Source organism: Pseudophryne corroboree, chromosome 12 (genome assembly GCF_028390025.1).
Source record: "Pseudophryne corroboree isolate aPseCor3 chromosome 12, aPseCor3.hap2, whole genome shotgun sequence".
Classification (NCBI taxonomy): domain Eukaryota; kingdom Metazoa; phylum Chordata; class Amphibia; order Anura; family Myobatrachidae; genus Pseudophryne; species Pseudophryne corroboree.
Genome location: NC_086455.1, coordinates 158,609,356 through 158,628,059, shown reverse-complemented (window position 1 = coordinate 158,628,059; position 18,704 = coordinate 158,609,356). Strand labels below are relative to the sequence as shown.

The 18,704-nt window shown below is 49.2% G+C and overlaps 1 protein-coding gene across 7 annotated transcripts in view; it reads right to left on the bottom strand.

The window, feature by feature from the left end:
* The window catches only part of VIPAS39 (VPS33B interacting protein, apical-basolateral polarity regulator, spe-39 homolog), a 40,018-nt gene that overhangs the window by 11,838 nt on the left and 9,476 nt on the right, over positions 1-18,704 (bottom strand). For all 7 annotated transcript variants that reach the window (XM_063948230.1, XM_063948229.1, XM_063948233.1 and 4 more), the window contains exons 4-18: positions 18,050-18,202; positions 14,247-14,285; positions 14,081-14,145; positions 11,852-11,908; positions 11,563-11,655; positions 11,079-11,112; positions 10,361-10,463; positions 8,138-8,165; positions 7,979-8,055; positions 4,493-4,568; positions 4,172-4,303; positions 4,053-4,094; positions 3,875-3,964; positions 3,469-3,555; positions 3,254-3,343 (exon numbers count right to left, since the gene is read on the bottom strand). In XM_063948230.1, the coding sequence (XP_063804300.1) occupies positions 3,254-3,343; positions 3,469-3,555; positions 3,875-3,964; positions 4,053-4,094; positions 4,172-4,303; positions 4,493-4,568; positions 7,979-8,055; positions 8,138-8,165; positions 10,361-10,463; positions 11,079-11,112; positions 11,563-11,655; positions 11,852-11,908; positions 14,081-14,145; positions 14,247-14,285; positions 18,050-18,202 (1,166 nt within the window). The remainder of the gene's footprint in view (positions 1-3,253; positions 3,344-3,468; positions 3,556-3,874; positions 3,965-4,052; positions 4,095-4,171; positions 4,304-4,492; positions 4,569-7,978; positions 8,056-8,137; positions 8,166-10,360; positions 10,464-11,078; positions 11,113-11,562; positions 11,656-11,851; positions 11,909-14,080; positions 14,146-14,246; positions 14,286-18,049; positions 18,203-18,704) is intronic.

The window sequence follows — 18,704 nt, the reverse complement described above, 5'->3', positions numbered from 1 at the left end:
ACATTCATTCATACATTATTACTCCCATTCCTCTTCAGTGCAGCACCCCGACATTCATTTGTACATCATTACTCCCATTCCTCTTCAGTACAGCACCCCGACATTCATTCATACATCATTACTCCCATTCCTCTTCTGTACAGCACCCCGACATTCATTCATACATCATTACTCCCATTCCTCTTCAGTGCAGCACCCCGACATTTCATACATTACTCCCATTCCTCTTCAGTGCAGCACCCGACATTCATTCATACATCATTACTCCCATTCCTCTTCAGTACAGCACCCCGACATTCATTCATACATCATTACTCCCATTCCTCTTCAGTGCAGCACCCCAACATTCATTCATACATCATTACTCCCATTCCTCTTCAGTATAGCACCCCGACATTCATTCATACATCATTACTCCCATTACTCTTCAGTATAGCACCCCGACATTAATTCATACATTACTCCCATTCCTCTTCAATACGGCACCCCAACATTCATTCATACATTATTACTCCCATTCCTCTTCAGTGCAGCACCCCGACATTCATTCATTCATTACTCTCATTCCTCTTCAGTATAGCACCCCGACATTCATTCATACATCATTACTCCCATTCCTCTTCAGTATAACACCCCGACATTCATTCATACATCATTACTCCCATTCCTCTTCAGTACAACACCCCAACATTCATTCATACATCATTACTCCCATTCCTCTTCAGTACAGCACCCCGACATTCATTCATACATCATTACTCCCATTCCTCTTCAGTACAGCACCCCGACATTCATTCATACATCATTACTCCCATTCCTCTTCAGTGCAGCACCCCGACATTCATTCGTACATCATTACTCCCATTCCTCTTCAGTACAGCACCCATACATTCATTCATACATTACTCCCATTCCTCTTCAGTACAGCAACCCGACATTCATTCATACATCATTACTCCCATTCCTCTTCAGTGCAGCACCCCGACATTCATTCATACATTACTCCCATTCCTCTTCAGTGCAGCACCCCAACATTTATTCATACATCATCACTCCCATTCCTCTTCAGTACAGCACCCCGACATTCATTCACACATCATTACTCCCATTCCTCTTCAGTGCAGCACCCCAACATTCATTCATACATCATTACTCCCATTCCTCTTCAGTACAGCACCCCGACATTCAGTCATACATCATTACTCCCATTCCTCTTCAGTACAGCACCCCGACATTCATTCATACATCATTACTCCCATTCATCTTCAGTGCAGCACCCCAACATTCATAAATCACTCCCATTCCTCTTCAGTACAGCACCCCGACATTCATTCATACATCATTACTCCCATTCCTCTTCAGTGCAGCACCCCGACATTCATTCGTACATTACTCCCATTCCTCTTCAGTGCAATTCATACATCATTACTCCCATTCCTCTAGAGTACAGCACCCCGACATTCATTCATACATCATTACTCCCATTCCTCTTCAGTACAGCACCCAGACATTCATTCATACATTATTACTCCCATTCCTCTTCAGTGCAGCACCCCGACATTCATTTGTACATCATTACTCCCATTCCTCTTCAGTACAGCACCCCGACATTCATTCATACATCATTACTCCCATTCCTCTTCTGTACAGCACCCCGACATTCATTCATACATCATTACTCCCATTCCTCTTCAGTGCAGCACCCCGACATTTCATACATTACTCCCATTCCTCTTCAGTGCAGCACCCGACATTCATTCATACATCATTACTCCCATTCCTCTTCAGTACAGCACCCCGACATTCATTCATACATCATTACTCCCATTCCTCTTCAGTGCAGCACCCCAACATTCATTCATACATCATTACTCCCATTCCTCTTCAGTATAGCACCCCGACATTCATTCATACATCATTACTCCCATTACTCTTCAGTATAGCACCCCGACATTAATTCATACATTACTCCCATTCCTCTTCAATACGGCACCCCAACATTCATTCATACATTATTACTCCCATTCCTCTTCAGTGCAGCACCCCGACATTCATTCATTCATTACTCTCATTCCTCTTCAGTATAGCACCCCGACATTCATTCATACATCATTACTCCCATTCCTCTTCAGTATAACACCCCGACATTCATTCATACATCATTACTCCCATTCCTCTTCAGTACAACACCCCAACATTCATTCATACATCATTACTCCCATTCCTCTTCAGTACAACACCCCGACATTCATTCGTACATCATCACTCCCATTCCTCTTCAGTGCAATTCATACATCATTACTCCCATTCCTCTTCAGTGCAGCACCCCGACATTCATTCATACATTACTCCCATTCCTCTAGAGTACAGCACCCAGAAATTCATTCATACATTACTCCCATTCCTCTTCAGTACAGCACCCCGACATTCATTCATACATCATTACTCCCATTCCTCTTCAGTACAGCACCCGACATTCATTCATACATCATTACTCCCATTCCTCTTCAGTACAGCACCCCGACATTCATTCATACATTACTCTCATTCCTCTTCAGTACAGCACCCCAACATTCATTCATACATCATTACTCCCATTCCTCTTCAGTACTGCACCCCGACATTCATTAATACATCATTACTCCCATTCCTCTTCAGTACGGCACCCCGACATTCATTCACACATCATTACTCCCATCCCTCTTCAGTGCAGCACCCCAACATTCATTCATACATCATTACTTATTCCTCTTCAGTACAGCACCCCGACATTCATTCGTACATCATTACTCTTATTCCTCTTCAGTACAGCACCCCGACATTCATGAAGCAATAGAAGAAAGACTCCAATTTACTATGCGTCACTTTTCAAGGGCCACATATCTTCCCAAGTTTTACGCCACTGGATTTAAAGAAGCAATACTAATAAATACTGTACAGGCCATGCTTGGGTTTATATTACATATATTGCCACTTTAACTCTAGTGTCTGAACTTGCCGAAAGACGCGGCGGCTTTGACAAGCGCCACACAGTAAATCTACCTCTAAGTGGCTACAAGAAGTGTATAGAAGCTGTGATTTCTGCCCGTGGCGGTGCCACTGATTACAGACTGACATGGCGCCCAAACTTGGCACGAATGGTGCATTCACTGCTTTCCATTAATTCAATAAATATCAAGTGCCTGAAAATGTGTAGAAGTGTTCCATTTACGGTTGTACCTCGCGGATGTACGGTATATATACACACACTCACATCTACCACCACGTCGTGACACTTGTACTTTATCCCCAGGGATATTCTGCTTTCTGCATCTTCCACCAGCCGGATGTAATCCTGTAGGATCTGGACGGAGATAGGATCAGGCATTGAAGCTAATGGACAATTATTTAGAGGCCCACTTGTTGGTTGCACATGTACTTCAGCAGCTCAGGGCATTAGCAAAGCCATTATAAGCCCAGCCCACTCACCTGTGTGGGGGCTCCGTTCTTGTGCAGGATCTCCACCACACGATGGAAACCGACGGGTGCCCTCTTCTTGGTGTACCCCAGCCAGTTCTGTGGAGACGGACAAGTCACAATCTGCACATCACAGAGACTCCTCACCACCATTATCAAGCACAGGTGCTTACTACTGGCCACACGAGTGCCCGACTGTGTGCCCGCAAATGGACCAACATCAACCAGCTTTACTCTCGCTGGCAACTGGCGAGATTCCAATCCTCTAACCCACAATCCTGCAGATGCTCCTGACCACGTCCCGCACACAACCCACGTATCCTCATCCCGCCTGTGACTTCCTCACTACGCTGTCACAATGCACAGCACTCCCTGCTCCTACTAAAGGTCCTGTCAGGGTACAGAGATGTCACCAGACCTTGGTGGTAAAAAGGGCGTCCACATCATTCCATGCTCGGAGCTTCGCGCGCGCCGCCAGTGCTGTGAGTATGTAGAGCTTCTCTGGGATCTGTCATGGAGAAGACCGCTTCTATTAAGATCTTACACCACGCACACGCGCACAAGCGCACGCACAAATACACACTCACGACTCTCACCTTGAAGGTTTTGCGGAGGTTGGCCGGGCTGCTGAATGTGCCCTGTGGAGAGACAGAGAGAGAGTCCTGACCAGTGAGCTAAGCGGAGAACAAGCAAGAAACAGGAAGCGCTCGCTCACCTCGCCCTCTGTATAGTGGTAAATACAGGCGTAGAACAGAGTGGTGACAAGCGGCATGAAGAGAAGGGACGCTTTCCGAGGGTGTTTGCGGAACTGTTCCTGTCCAGAAGCCTCCAAGCGCTTATCACTGGCCTGCAATGGATCAGGCAGAACGCGTGAACTGGCTGCTTTCCACACCACAACAGAGAGGCCAGATACACACAGCACATCACACAACTGGTACACACATGTACACAGTATATCTACATGGGGTGGAGGCCAGGGCACACAGAAGCTCAGGGACAACAAGTGACAGATTGGTTGCGAGAGCCCACTTCTTACCTCAATGATAATCTGTCTCTCCAGCAATGTGTAGTGATCCTGTACAAGCGAAGCGTCTTCTGGGGAGAAAGGAAGGCTGGGAGGAGAAGGGGGAAGAGCAATGGGTTAGGGGTCAGTCCCATCGCTAGTGCACACTGCACTGTCGCTGTAGTTTACCAAAAGATAAAACCTTTGTGTATGGTCTTCTGCTCAGCTCTCAGATTATTACTGTTTTACCACTACGTTCTATAACTCCACTGTCGCAAATTGCTACGTATAAAACACCAACGATAAAGAGTTTTATTTGTTTTTAAAGGTGAAACGTACGTCACTTGCCCAGGGTCTTATTGTCACCATTCCACAATCAGGGCATTTCAGACCAGATTTATCACAATTCACATTTTTAATGCAGATGTGATAATTTTCTCCTAAATTCTTGATGTGAGAATGTAAATGACGCCATCATTCTGCTTCTTGGTTCAGGTCCTCCGCGGCTAAAGCGCCTAAGCAGCAGCTGGATAGGGTCGCTCTCTGCAAAATGTATGGTACAGTAGTCCATGGGCTACTATAGTCTAACGCCATCTTCAGATGGTGTTAACTGCTGAAGCTTGGTAAATCCAAAAGCATAGTAGCCCCAATGGAAACCTATATGGGATGCTTTATGATCAGAAAAGCGGTCCCCTCCATGTTAAATCCTGGGGATGCTTAATATTTGGGGGTTTCGGGGAGATATCCCACAAACATTCCTTTCATAAATTAGTCACTAGACAAATCCTACCCTAAGCTGATCATGGCTAGATACTTTGCTTGCGGATCTAAAACTTGGTCTTTACAGTTAAAATATTGCTAAAATCTTATTAAAGAAAGTCATTAAGTGTTGCTTTGTGCTGCCAGGAAACACAATTCATGGGTGCACAGGTGTCTGTGATCAATTAACAAAGGGGGTCATTCCGAGTTGATCGCTCGCTAGCTAGTTTTAGCAACCGTGCAAACGCTATGCCGCCGCCCACTGGGAGTGTATTTTAGCTTAGCAGAAGTGCGAACGATTGTATCGCAGAGCGCCTGCAAAAAAAATTTGTGTAGTTTCAGAGTAGCTCAAAACCTACTCAGCGCTTGCGATCACTTCAGACCATTCAGTTCCGGATTTGACGTCACAAACCCGCCCAGAGTTCGCCCAGCCACTCCTGCGTTCTTCCTGGTACGCCTGCGTTTTTCCGCACACTCCCTGAAAACGGTCAGTTGCCACCCAGAAACGCCCACTTCATGTCAATCACTCTGCGGCAACCAGTGCGACTGAAATGCATCGCTAGACCCTGTGCAAAACGACATCGTTCGTTGTGCCCGTACGTCGCGCGTGCGCAATGCGCCGCATACGCATGCGCAGAACTGCAGTTTTTTAGCCTGATCGCTGCGCTGCGAACAAATTCAGCTAGCGATCAACTCGGAATCACCCCCAAAGAGCGCATATACAGCCCAGCAGAGACCTGCTATTGTGGTCCTGGAAGGAGAAATGGACGGGTGCCACATTACCTCCCAGCATGGATCACACTATGCCACAAGTTTCCCAATAGAAAGTGACTTCATGATGATCCCCAACAAATCATTGCTGGCTTCTTGAGAGAACCTATAGAAATTGGAGCTCCTTACCCAGCTGGAGGGAGTAGGGGATACCGCATGGAAAATATCTGGAAGTTTCCCAAATTACCAACAAAAGGGTGAAACGTGGGACAGTGTAGAACGGCCGCCTGCATACTGTAGGCTGGAGACCCAACAAAGAACCTGCCTCCAATTCAAGCCTTACAACTGCAGAGGGAGTGGGAGAGGAAAATCTCTCTGTAAAAGCAGACCACAGTCTCTTGCTGCCACACTCTGGATGTAAGGGAGAAGCTGACCAACATATAAGGCTTGAAAGAAAGTGAAGATATAGGATCCTCTAGTGACTTTTACTTCCTTAACAAACATAGTCCTAGTTACCTGAGTGAAGGAGGAGCTTAGGAAGCAGTGATCGCGCAGAGCAAAAAAATTTGTGGGTCCCAGCGACCCCTCACTTTAAAAAATTGGGGTCCCAATCCACTATTTCTGGGTCCCATCACATATTATGGGGTGTGAGGGCAGGCGAGGAGGGGGTTGGGGGCAGACAGTACTGGGGGTTTGGAGGTGGTAAGGGTATATACACGTTTGGGCAGTACTAGGGGAAAGGAGGGGAGATAGGGGCAGGAAATACTGGGGGCATGGAGGGGATAAGCAGTTGGGGCAGTGCTGGGGGCAAGGAGGGGGGTATCCGGTCTTTAGGTTGACCCTGTCTAGGTCGACAGTCACTAGGTCGACCACGGAAGGTAGACAGTAAGTAGGTCGACACTGACTGAAGGTCGACAAATTACTAGGTCGACACACGAAGGACCTTTTCATACCTTCTCTATCCAAGTGTGCATAGAGTTGGTTATAAACCTTGTGGCAAGCGTAGCGAGTCACCGCACCCAAAGCGTGCCAAGCGCGTTTCAACTGCCGGTGGTCCCAGATGGAAATTTGGGTCAAGAAACCCCCCCAAAAAAAGTGTTGACCTTTTCTATGTCGACCTTCCATACCTACTGACCTAGTTATGTGTCAACCTTCAGTCAGTGTCGACCTTCAGTGGTCGACTTAGACAGGGTCAACCCAACGATCCACACCAAGGAGGGGGTTAGGGGCAGGCAATAGGATCCCTACTGTGACATTACACTGGGTGTATATATATATATATATATATATATATATATTTATATTATGATACTAGGTGTATATTATATACACACACAAACTGTATTCATGGCATATCCAACACAGTGCGGCACTTCCGGCTATAGACAGGCGACAGTTGACACAGCGGTAACTGATATCCCCCCCACCCCCTTCCTTCCTGTATGATCTTACATGCTTGAAGCACCTCTCCTACAGCCTCCCCAGAGTCATGTCCTCTGTCACTTCCTCCAGCCACTCAGCCCCCGCATGGTGCAGACATGGAGCCAAAGCACCAGCCGCGTTAAGATCTTCTCCTCCTGCACGAACGCACTGGGTACAGGGAGGAAGCTGCCGTCACACAGCACGGTACCGCGTGCCTGCAGCTGGTCAAACTCAAGCAGTCTCTAAGTTCTTGGAGGCTGGAGCGGCGCTGGTGGGCAGAACTCTCGGGAGGCGCCGGCGGTGATTGGCTAGGGAGACGGGCAATGAGCGGCTTTCTGCAGGACGCGCTGTGAGTCCTGTGTGTGCCTCAGCCAATACTGTAGGACCCGCTCATTGTGAGTCCCCAGCTGTCTGTAGCGCATAAAAACACGAAATAGCGGGTATTTTGAAAACAATGGGAAGGGGCTGAATGAGAAGTTTAGGAATATATAGGCGGAGGGGCTTAGGAAGATATAGGAGGGGGCTTTTCAATCTTCCCTGCTTCCTTCTTCTAGATCAGCACACCTGGACACGTGTCTCTATATATCAGTATGGTCAGTGTGTAATCCCCAGCGATCGGACACTGACCTGAAACACTTATTCTTCAGGAAGTCTCTCCGCTCCTCTGCGCCCGGAATATTGAGGTGTTCTCTGTATTTACATAGCTGGGGAAATATAGCCATAGGCTTTTTCATTAGGAGGCACTGAACGCAAAGGCTGGTAACCCCACCACACATGGATACTCACAGCTAGCTCCTCACTCCACTCCAGAAACCTGAAAGATTGCATGTCCATCAGTAACCGGGGGAAAGAATGTTACACCCCGAGGGGGCAATTATGAAATCTGGTGCACGGCAAGTGCTGTAACCTAGAGTGATGTGTGTGATTATCTGTACATCAGTTTCCATAACTGTCCCCCAGAGTGTGGGTGTCTCAGACTGATCACACAATACTAATCTCACCCACCAGAATCACTCGTATCCCCCCAACACCACCTGTACCTCCCACTGCACCCAGTACTCCATGCTCACCACCTGAAAGACCCTACCGTCAAGGTGTCTCCCTCCACCCTCTACCTGCAGAACAGTGTTCTATCCCCATCACCCCAAATCCTGTAGATCAAGTGTTCTCTCCCCATTATCTCCAGGATCACATTCTGTCTCCTCCATTCCCAACAGTGTTCTCACCCCTACTCATCCAACCACAGCCTCTTCCTCCCAACAATGTACTCTATTACTCTCCCTCCACCCCCTACCTGCAGAATCGTGTTCTCTCCCTTCCACCCCCTACCTGCAGAATCGTCTTCTCTCCCTTCCACCCCCTACCTGCAGAATCGTCTTCTCTCTCTTCCACCCCCTAACTGCAGAATCGTCTTCTCTCCCTTCCACCCCCTAACTGCAGAATCGTCTTCTCTCTCTTCCACCCCTACCTGCAGAATCGTCTTCTCTCCCTTCCACCCCCTACCTGCAGAATAGTCTTCTCTCCCTTCCACCCCCTACCTGCAGAATAGTCTTCTCTCCCTTCCACCCCCTACCTGCAGAATAGTCTTCTCTCCCTTCCACCCCCTACCTGCAGAATCGTCTTCTCTCCCTTCCATTCCCTACCTGCAGAACCGTGTTCTCTCCCTCCACCCCCTACCTGCAGAATCGTCTTCTCTCCCTTCCACCCCCTACCTGCAGAATCGTGTTCTCTCCCTTCCACCCCCTACCTGCAGAACCGTGTTCTCTCCCTTCCACCCCCTACCTGCAGAACCGTGTTCTCTCCCTTCCACCCCCTACCTGCAGAATCGTCTTCTCTCCCTTCCACCCCCTACCTGCAGAATCGTCTTCTCTCCCTTCCACCCCCTACCTGCAGAATCGTCTTCTCTCTCTTCCACCCCCTACCTGCAGAATCGTCTTCTCTCCCTTCCACCCCCTACCTGCAGAATCGTGTTCTCTCCCTTCCACCCCCTACCTGCAGAATCGTGTTCTCTCCCTTCCACCCCCTACCTGCAGAATCGTCTTCTCTCCCTTCCACCCCCTACCTGCAGAATCGTCTTCTCTCTCTTCCACCCCCTACCTGCAGAACCGTGTTCTCTCCCTCCACCCCCTACCTGCAGAATCGTCTTCTCTCCCTTCCACCCCCTACCTGCAGAATCGTCTTCTCTCCCTTCCACCCCCTACCTGCAGAATCGTCTTCTCTCTCTTCCACCCACTACCTGCAGAACCGTGTTCTTTCCCTCCACTCCCTACCTGCAGAATCGTGTTCTCTCCCTCCACCCCCTACCTGCAGAATCGTGTTCTCTCCCTCCTCCCCCTACCTGCAGAATCGTGTTCTCTCCCTCCACCCCCTACCTGCAGAACCGTGTTCTCTCCCTCCTCCCCCTACCTGCAGAATCGTATTCTCTCCCTCCACCCCCTACCTGCAGAACCGTGTTCTCTCCCTCCACGCCCTACCTGCAGAACCGTGTTCTCTCCCTCCTTCCCCTACCTGCAGAACCGTGTTCTCTCCCTCCACCCCCTACCTGCAGAACCGTGTTCTCTCCCTCCACCCCCTACCTGCAGAACCGTGTTCTCTCCCTCCACCCCCTACCTGCAGAACAGTGTTCTCTCCCTCCACCCCCTACCTGCAGAACCGTGTTCTCTCCCTCCACCCCCTACCTGCAGAATCGTGTTCTCTCCCTTCCACCCCCTACCTGCAGAATCGTGTTCTCTCCCTTCCACCCCCTACCTGCAGAACCGTGTTCTCTCCCTCCACCCCCTACCTGCAGAACCGTGTTCTCTCCCTCCACCCCCTACCTGCAGAACAGTGTTCTATCCCTCCACCCCCTACCTGCAGAACCGTGTTCTCTCCCTCCACCCCCTACCTGCAGAACCGTGTTCTATCCCTCCACCCCCTACCTGCAGAACCGTGTTCTATCCCTCCACCCCCTACCTGCAGAATCGTGTTCTCTCCCTTCCACCTGCTACCATACACAATTGTGCGTATCACCTGAGCAGGTCCATTAGCAGCTGCTGTTCCATCGTCTCTTTCAGGAAATTAATAAAATGTCTTAAAGCAACTTGTCTGTGTTTTAGCTCTCGGAACAGGATCTCTGTGGAGAAAAGAAAGAGTGGAAACACTTGGGGCAGCCTCTAGCCCGGATGTTACGCTGTGCATGCCACAGCCCGGACGTTACATGGGACATGCAGCTTTACACGGGGCAAGCAAGCGTTACACGGGACAAGCCGCAGCCCAGAAAAGAACAGCATCTAGTTGTGCTCTTGACCACGGGGCAGAAGCTGCAGCTGGCGCCTTTCATTGGCCGAGTTACCCTGAACATACTGTAAAATACATGTGGGATAATATCCATTATCTCACTGGCCTGGGCACAGACCAGGTTGGGGGAGGTGGTTTATATATATATATATATATATATATATATATATATATATATATATATATATACATACATACATACATACATACATACATACATACACACACACACACACACACACACACACACACACACACACACACACACACACACACACACACAGCAGACAGGACTGGTGCATAGGTGTCATTTAATTTAACCTCTGACCCCTGCGTAACATCTGGAAAAATCAAAGTTACTTCAAGTACGAAACAAAACGATGGCAGAATTTCCTATCCCCAGACAGAAAACACACAGAGAAGGGGGGAGGGTGACCGATCCGAGACTCACCTGTATGCAAAGTCTTCATCAGGAATATTAACACCTGCCAATGAAACATAACAGTGCTTGTATGAAGGAGGAAGCGGTGCCGGTCTATATAGCATGTGCCACACAGAAACCGGACGTTTAGCCAGACAGGAATATATGTAATAATTGGTGCTGTTAGGGAGATTTAATTGCTTTTCTAAACTCTAGCACTAACACGGCCGTAGGTAGCAGATGGTTTATTATGCTGCAGTTTGATAAGATTACTGATTACAGCGGGTAAAGCAAGCAGCGGTTGGGGAGTAACAGGGGGAACATGTTACGTACAGTACTTATCTCCGGGGTAATGGAAGGAACTGATGATTTAAGCTCCAGTCTCCGGAGAAATGGTAGATAAAGCAGCACTGCCCCCCTCCAGTAAGTGACCCCTCATCCCCGCCCCCTGGGCTAGCTGGACATGTGATATGAAATAGAAGTAGGAGTGTACAACTGCAGGACAGACACTTACCGCTGTGATCACATTGCCATCATGGAGTCCGACGGCTTCATCCAATAGCTGCAGTTTATCCTTTAGCGAGCGGAACCTCTCCAGTGAGCAGATCTACTGAGAGACAGGCTTTAGTTACAAGTTATCAGGAGAACGCAGGGGCAGCCTATGGGGTGATACAGGTGTGCCATTGCACTAAGAGTAAGGGAGCGGGGGGATTGGTACAGACAGCACATAGCATGTGATGTTGTGACATATCCTTATAGGCTGTACTCCCTGCCCCATCCCAACACCCCGGGAACAAACATACCTTGCCCTTCTGCATCCGCCGCACACACTGCTCAGGGTTCCAGTCTCCGCTGTAATCCTGTAATATAATCACAATCTTCAGTTTTGCGCACACACCACTCCAGGCCAGTGTCTGTGTCTCGCCTATCCCACACCAGTATCTATGTCTCTTTCCTCCTACCCTACCCCAGTCCCAGTGTCTCTGCCCCCAGCAGCCTGCTATGTTTTCCTCTTCCTTCCTCCCACCCACCCCAGTCCCATCATCCCCAGGCCTCTTGCTCTTCCCAGCCTACTTTCTCTACCCCTGCTCCATACCTACCACAGACCCACCACCCCTGGGCCAATGTTCCTTCACCTTCCCAGTCTGCTGTGTCTCCCCTGCTCCCTACCTACCCCAGTCCCATCACTCCCCAGCCAGTGCCTCTTCCCCTTCCCAGTCTGCTGTGTCTCCCCCTGCTCCTTACCTACCCCAGTCCCATTACCACTCGTGTCTCTTCTTCTTCCCAGCTTGATGTGTCTCCACTGCTCACCACCTACACCAGTCCCATCATCTCCCAGCCAGTGCCTCTTGCTCTTCCCAGCCCGTTATGTCTCCCCCTCCTCACTCCTTACCCCAATCTTTCCTGCCTGCTGTGTCTCCCCCCCTCCTTGTCCCTACCCCAAGTCCTCCCAGTCTGTTGTGTCTCCCCCTACTTACTGCCTACCGTATTCCCATCATCCACAAACTAGTGCCTTTTGTTCTTCCCAGCCTGTTGTATCTCCCCCTCCTCACTCCTGACCCCAAGTCTTCCCCTGCTTGCTATGTCTCCCCCTCCTCACTCCCTACCCCAATCTTCCCTGCCTGCTATGTCTCCCCCTCCTCACTCCCTACCCCAATCTTCCCTGCCTGCTATGTCTTCCCCTCCTCACTCCCTACCCCAATCTTCCCTGCCTGCTATGTCTCCCCCTCCTCACTCCCTACCCCAATCTTCTCACTCTCCACCCCAGTCCTATCATTCCCCAGGCCAGTGCCGTTTTCTGTACTATGTCTAATGCAGGGGTCTTCAACCCGTGGCCCGCGGGCCACAGGTGGCCCGCTGCTATGGTTTCCATGGCCCGCCGACGCGCCCGCCCGCAGCGCACATATGAACACAAAAATAAAAAAATAAAAATTTTTTCCCTTTCCCGGAGTCATGTGACTCCCCCGCACTGTCACTGGTTGCCTGTGAAGAAGGGGAGTAGCTCCTCTTAGGCTGGTCAGTGGTCTGGTCACCCTTACTGTGTCTCCCTCCCTGTGTCTCCCTCCGCCTGCAGTGTTGAATAGGTGGGTGAGAGCGGCGGGGACCCGGCTGGGGGGTGTGCGGCAAGTTACCATTGAGAGCAGGGGGCAGTGCGGGAACCCGGCGGGCGGGAGCGGAGGGGGTGCGGCAGCATGTATGCAGCCTGAGCATGGCTGTGTGCGGCGGGGACCCGGCGCGGGGGGGGGGGGGGGGGGGGGGGGGGGCTGCGGCAGGAGAATAAAAGTGTATAAGTGTTGAGGGCAGGGGGCAGTGCAGGAACCCGGCGTGCGGGAGCGGCGGGGACGGGGGTGCGGCAGCCTGAGCATGGCAGTGAATAAATTAGTATTGAGGGCAGGGGGCGTGGCGGGGGACCCAGCAGGGGGTGTATTAAGTATTAAGAGCAGAGATGGCAGGGAGCATGCTTTGACAATGCTGCTGTCTGTCTGTGATGGGGAGGAGGGAGGGTATGATAGCACCTATGTCTTGACATAGGCGCTATCATACCCTCCCTCCCCCCATCACAGACAGACAGCAGCAATATTGTGAAAGCATGCCCACATTATACCCACCAGTCCAGTGATACTGCCGTATGAGTCCAGTTCAGTGCTTACAGACCAACATCTTGAGAATACTCTGCGCATAGCGACTTCTAACATTGATGCCAACATCGACAAGCTGGCCAAGCAAAAACAATGCCAAGTTTCCCACTGATATGAACTTATTATAATAACAAAGGTAAAGTAGACCATGTTTCATTCATTAAATTACAATAATTATCTTTTGAAGTCTTTTTTATGGTCTTATGAGTCTAGAAAAGGTCTCATTACAATCATAAATTAAAATTTAGATTCTAAATACCGCAGTATAGCTTAGTGGCCCTCGGCTTCGTTTCATTTTTTTATGTGGCCCACACTGTCTTAAAGGTTGAAGACCCCTGGTCTAATGTGTCTAATGATTGCCCCTTATCTGCTAGGTTCCTCTCAGCCCAGTACCTGATATTCCGACTTGGGTTTTCGCAGCTCCGGAGCAAAATGTTTAATGTTTGTATCTAGTAAAACTGAGAAGATACAAAAAAATAAAAAAAAATAAAAAGTCGTCAATCCCTGCAACACAACTCTAATCTACACAATCACATGTAATGCGTCATCCGGATCTTACCGTCTGAGAGTGACTGGAAGCTTCCTGGCCTGGACCTTCCTGCAAATGACAAGTGGCAAGAGTCAGAGGGATGAACAAAAGGGACCGAAACACAATACAGAGGAGCAGCGCAATATATACAATAACCCAAAAACAGGCAATGGGCACAACATGTACAGACCCAAATACAGGGGATGGGCACCACATATACAACGCCCCAGATACAGGGGATGGCCACAACATATACAGACCCAGATACAGGGGATGGGCACAACATATACAGACCCAGATACAGGGGATGGGCACCACATATACACACCCAAATACAGGGAATGGGCACAACATATACAGACCCAAATACAGGGAATGGCCACAACATATACAGACCCAAATACAGGGGATGGCCACAACATATACAGACCCAAATACAGGGGATGGGCACCACATATACAGACCCAGATACAGGGGATGGGCACCACATATACACACCCAAATACAGGGGATGGGCACCACATATACAGACCCAGATACAGGGGATGGGCACCACATATACAGACCCAAATACAGGGGATGGGCACCACATATACAGACCCAAATACAGGGGATGGGCACCACATATACAGACCCAAATACAGGGGATGGGCACCACATATACAGACCCAGATACAGGGGGTGGGCACAACATATACAGACCCAGATACAGGGGATGGGCACCACATATACACACCCAAATACAGGGAATGGGCACAACATATACAGACCCAAATACAGGGAATGGGCACAACATATACAGACCCAAATACAGGGGATGGGCACCACATATACAGACCCAAATACAGGGGATGGGCACCACATATACAGACCCAAATACAGGGGATGGGCACCACATATACAGACCCAGATACAGGGGATGGGCACCACATATACAGACCCAGATACAGGGGATGGGCAACACATATACAGACCCAGATACAGGGGATGGGCACCACATATACAGACCCAGATACAGGGGATGGGCACCACATATACAGACCCAAATACAGGGGATGGGCACCACATATACAGACCCAAATACAGGGGATGGGCACCACATATACACACCCAAATACAGGCAATGGGCACCACATATACACACCCAAATACAGGGGATAGCCACAACATATACACACCCAAATACAGGGGATGGGCACAACATATACAGACCCAGATACAGGGGATGGGCACCACATATACAGACCAAAATACAGGGGATGGGCACAACATATACAGACCCAGATACAGGGGATGGGCACAACATATACAGACCCAAATACATGGGATGGGCACCACATATACAGACCCAAATACAGGGGATGGGCACAACATATACAGACCCAGATACAGGGGATGGGCACCACATATACAGACCCAAATACAGGGGATGGGCACAACATATACAGACCCAAATACATGGGATGGCCATAATATATACAGACCCAAATACAGGGGATGGGCACCACATATACAGACCCAAATACAGGGGATGGGCACCACATGTACACACCCAAATACAGGGGATGTGCACAACATATACAGACCCAGATACAGGGGATGGGCACCACATATACAGACCCAAATACAGGGGATGGGCACAACATATACAGACCCAAATACAGGGGATGGGCACCACATATACAGACCCAGATACAGGGGATGGGCACCACATATACAGACCCAAATACAGGGGATGGGCACAACATATACAGACCCAAATACAGGGGATGGGCACCACATATACAGACCCAGATACAGGGGATGGGCACAACATATACAGACCCAAATACAGGGGATGGGCACCACATATACAGACCCAGATACAGGGGATGGGCACCATATATACAGACCCAAATACAGGGGATGTGCACAACATATACAGACCCAGATACAGGGGATGGGCACCACATATACAGACCCAGATACAGGGGATGGGCACCACATATACAGACCCAGATACAGGGGATGTGCACCACATATACAGACCCAAATACAGGGGATGGGCACCACATATACAGACCCAAATACAGGGGATGTGCACCACATATACAGACCCAAATACAGGGGATGGGCACCACATATACAGACCCAAATACAGGGGATGGGCACCACATATACAGACCCAAATACAGGGGATGGGCACAACATATAGAGACCCAAATACAGGCAATGGGCACCACATATACACACCCAAATACAGGGGATAGCCACAACATATACACACCCAAATACAGGGGATGGGCACAACATATACAGACCCAGATACAGGGGATGGGCACCACATATACAGACCAAAATACAGGGGATGGGCACAACATATACAGACCCAGATACAGGGGATGGGCACAACATATACAGACCCAAATACATGGGATGGGCACCACATATACAGACCCAAATACAGGGGATGGGCACCACATATACAGACCCAAATACAGGGGATGGGCACCACATATACAATGCCCCATATACAGGGGATGGGCACCACATATACAGACCCAGATACAGGGGATGGGCACCACATATACAGACCCAAATACAGGGGATGGGCACCACATATACACACCCAAATACAGGGGATGGGCACCACATATACAGACCCAGATACAGGGGATGGGCACCACATATACAGACCCAGATACAGGGGATGGGCACCACATATACACACCCAAATACAGGGGATGGGCACAACATATACAGACCCAAATACAGGGGATGGGCACCACATATACAGACCCAAATACAGGGGATGGGCACCACATATACACACCCAAATACAGGGGATGTGCACAACATATACAGACCCAGATACAGGGGATGGGCACCACATATACAGACCCAAATACAGGGGATGGGCACAACATATACACACCCAAATACAGGGGATGGGCACAACATATACAGAACCAGATACAGGGAATGGGCACCACATATACAGACCCAAATACAGGGGATGGGCACAACATATACAGACCCAGATACAGGGGATGGGCACAACATATACAGACCCAAATACATGGGATGGCCACAATATATACAGACCCAAATACAGGGGATGGGCACCACATATACAGACCCAAATACAGGGGATGGGCACCACATATACACACCCAAATACAGGGGATGTGCACAACATATACAGACCCAGATACAGGGGATGGGCACCACATATACAGACCCAAATACAGGGGATGGGCACAACATATACAGACCCAAATACAGGGGATAGGCACCACATATACAGACCCAGATACAGGGGATGGGCACCACATATACAGACCCAAATACAGGGGATGGGCACAACATATACAGACCCAAATACAGGGGATGGGCACAACATATACAGACCCAGATACAGGGGATGGGCACAACATATACAGACCCAAATACAGGGGATGGGCACCACATATACAGACCCAGATACAGGGGATGGGCACAACATATACAGACCCAAATACAGGGGATGTGCACAACATATACAGACCCAGATACAGGGGATGGGCACCATATATACAGACCCAAATACAGGGGATGGGCACAACATATACAGACCCAAATACAGGGGATGGGCACCACATATACAGACCCAGATACAGGGGATGGGCACCACATATACAGACCCAAATACAGGGGATGGGCACCACATATACAATGCCCCATATACAGGGGATGGGCACAGTAGAGATGAATATACACACACAGCCGTACGGAAAAGGACAGAAACCACACAGGAATAAAGGACGGCCACTGACTTTGCATTTGCTGTGAAGCCTCCACTGATATTTACTAACCTTTAAATAAGTTGCTGAGTAAGTGTGAAGACCCCGGCTTGGGAAACAGATATGAGGAACTGGAAGTGTCTGAATGTGATTTTATAGGAGCTGGGCCCCTTGACTCGGGCCCCAGGCTATTTGATGAGGACTCTTTAATGGACCATGATATACCTAAGAGGAAAATACAGACAGGTACAGTAACTGGGGCAGCACGTGCCATCCGCCATAGCGGTACAGGCGTTATTACACACTGGTGAGCATTGTGTAGTTATTACTGTTAGGTGTTATACTCCAGGGCCTTTAAAAAGAGCTAATTTACACTTCCACTCATTCCTTGTGTCAGTGACACCACACTAGTGATCTGAGCCTTTACACGTGGCCACCAGCTCACTACGGATTTCTGCCCCTTCAGCCAGAGCTCAGTCTCGTTTTATACCCTACCAAGCCTCCTCGGCACATGCAGACATGTTCAACGATGACATTTCAACAAAGTTGACATAATAACCGACTGACATTATATATGTCATCTACATCTGTCTTTCTTTTGACAATATAGGTCATTTTGTTTCTTACTGAGCTTAAGGATCATGCACGAATCTTGAGGCGCATCAGAATGTCAATTACAGCACTAGACAGATCAAAGCTCCTCGCTGATTCCGTACGTGGACAGTGC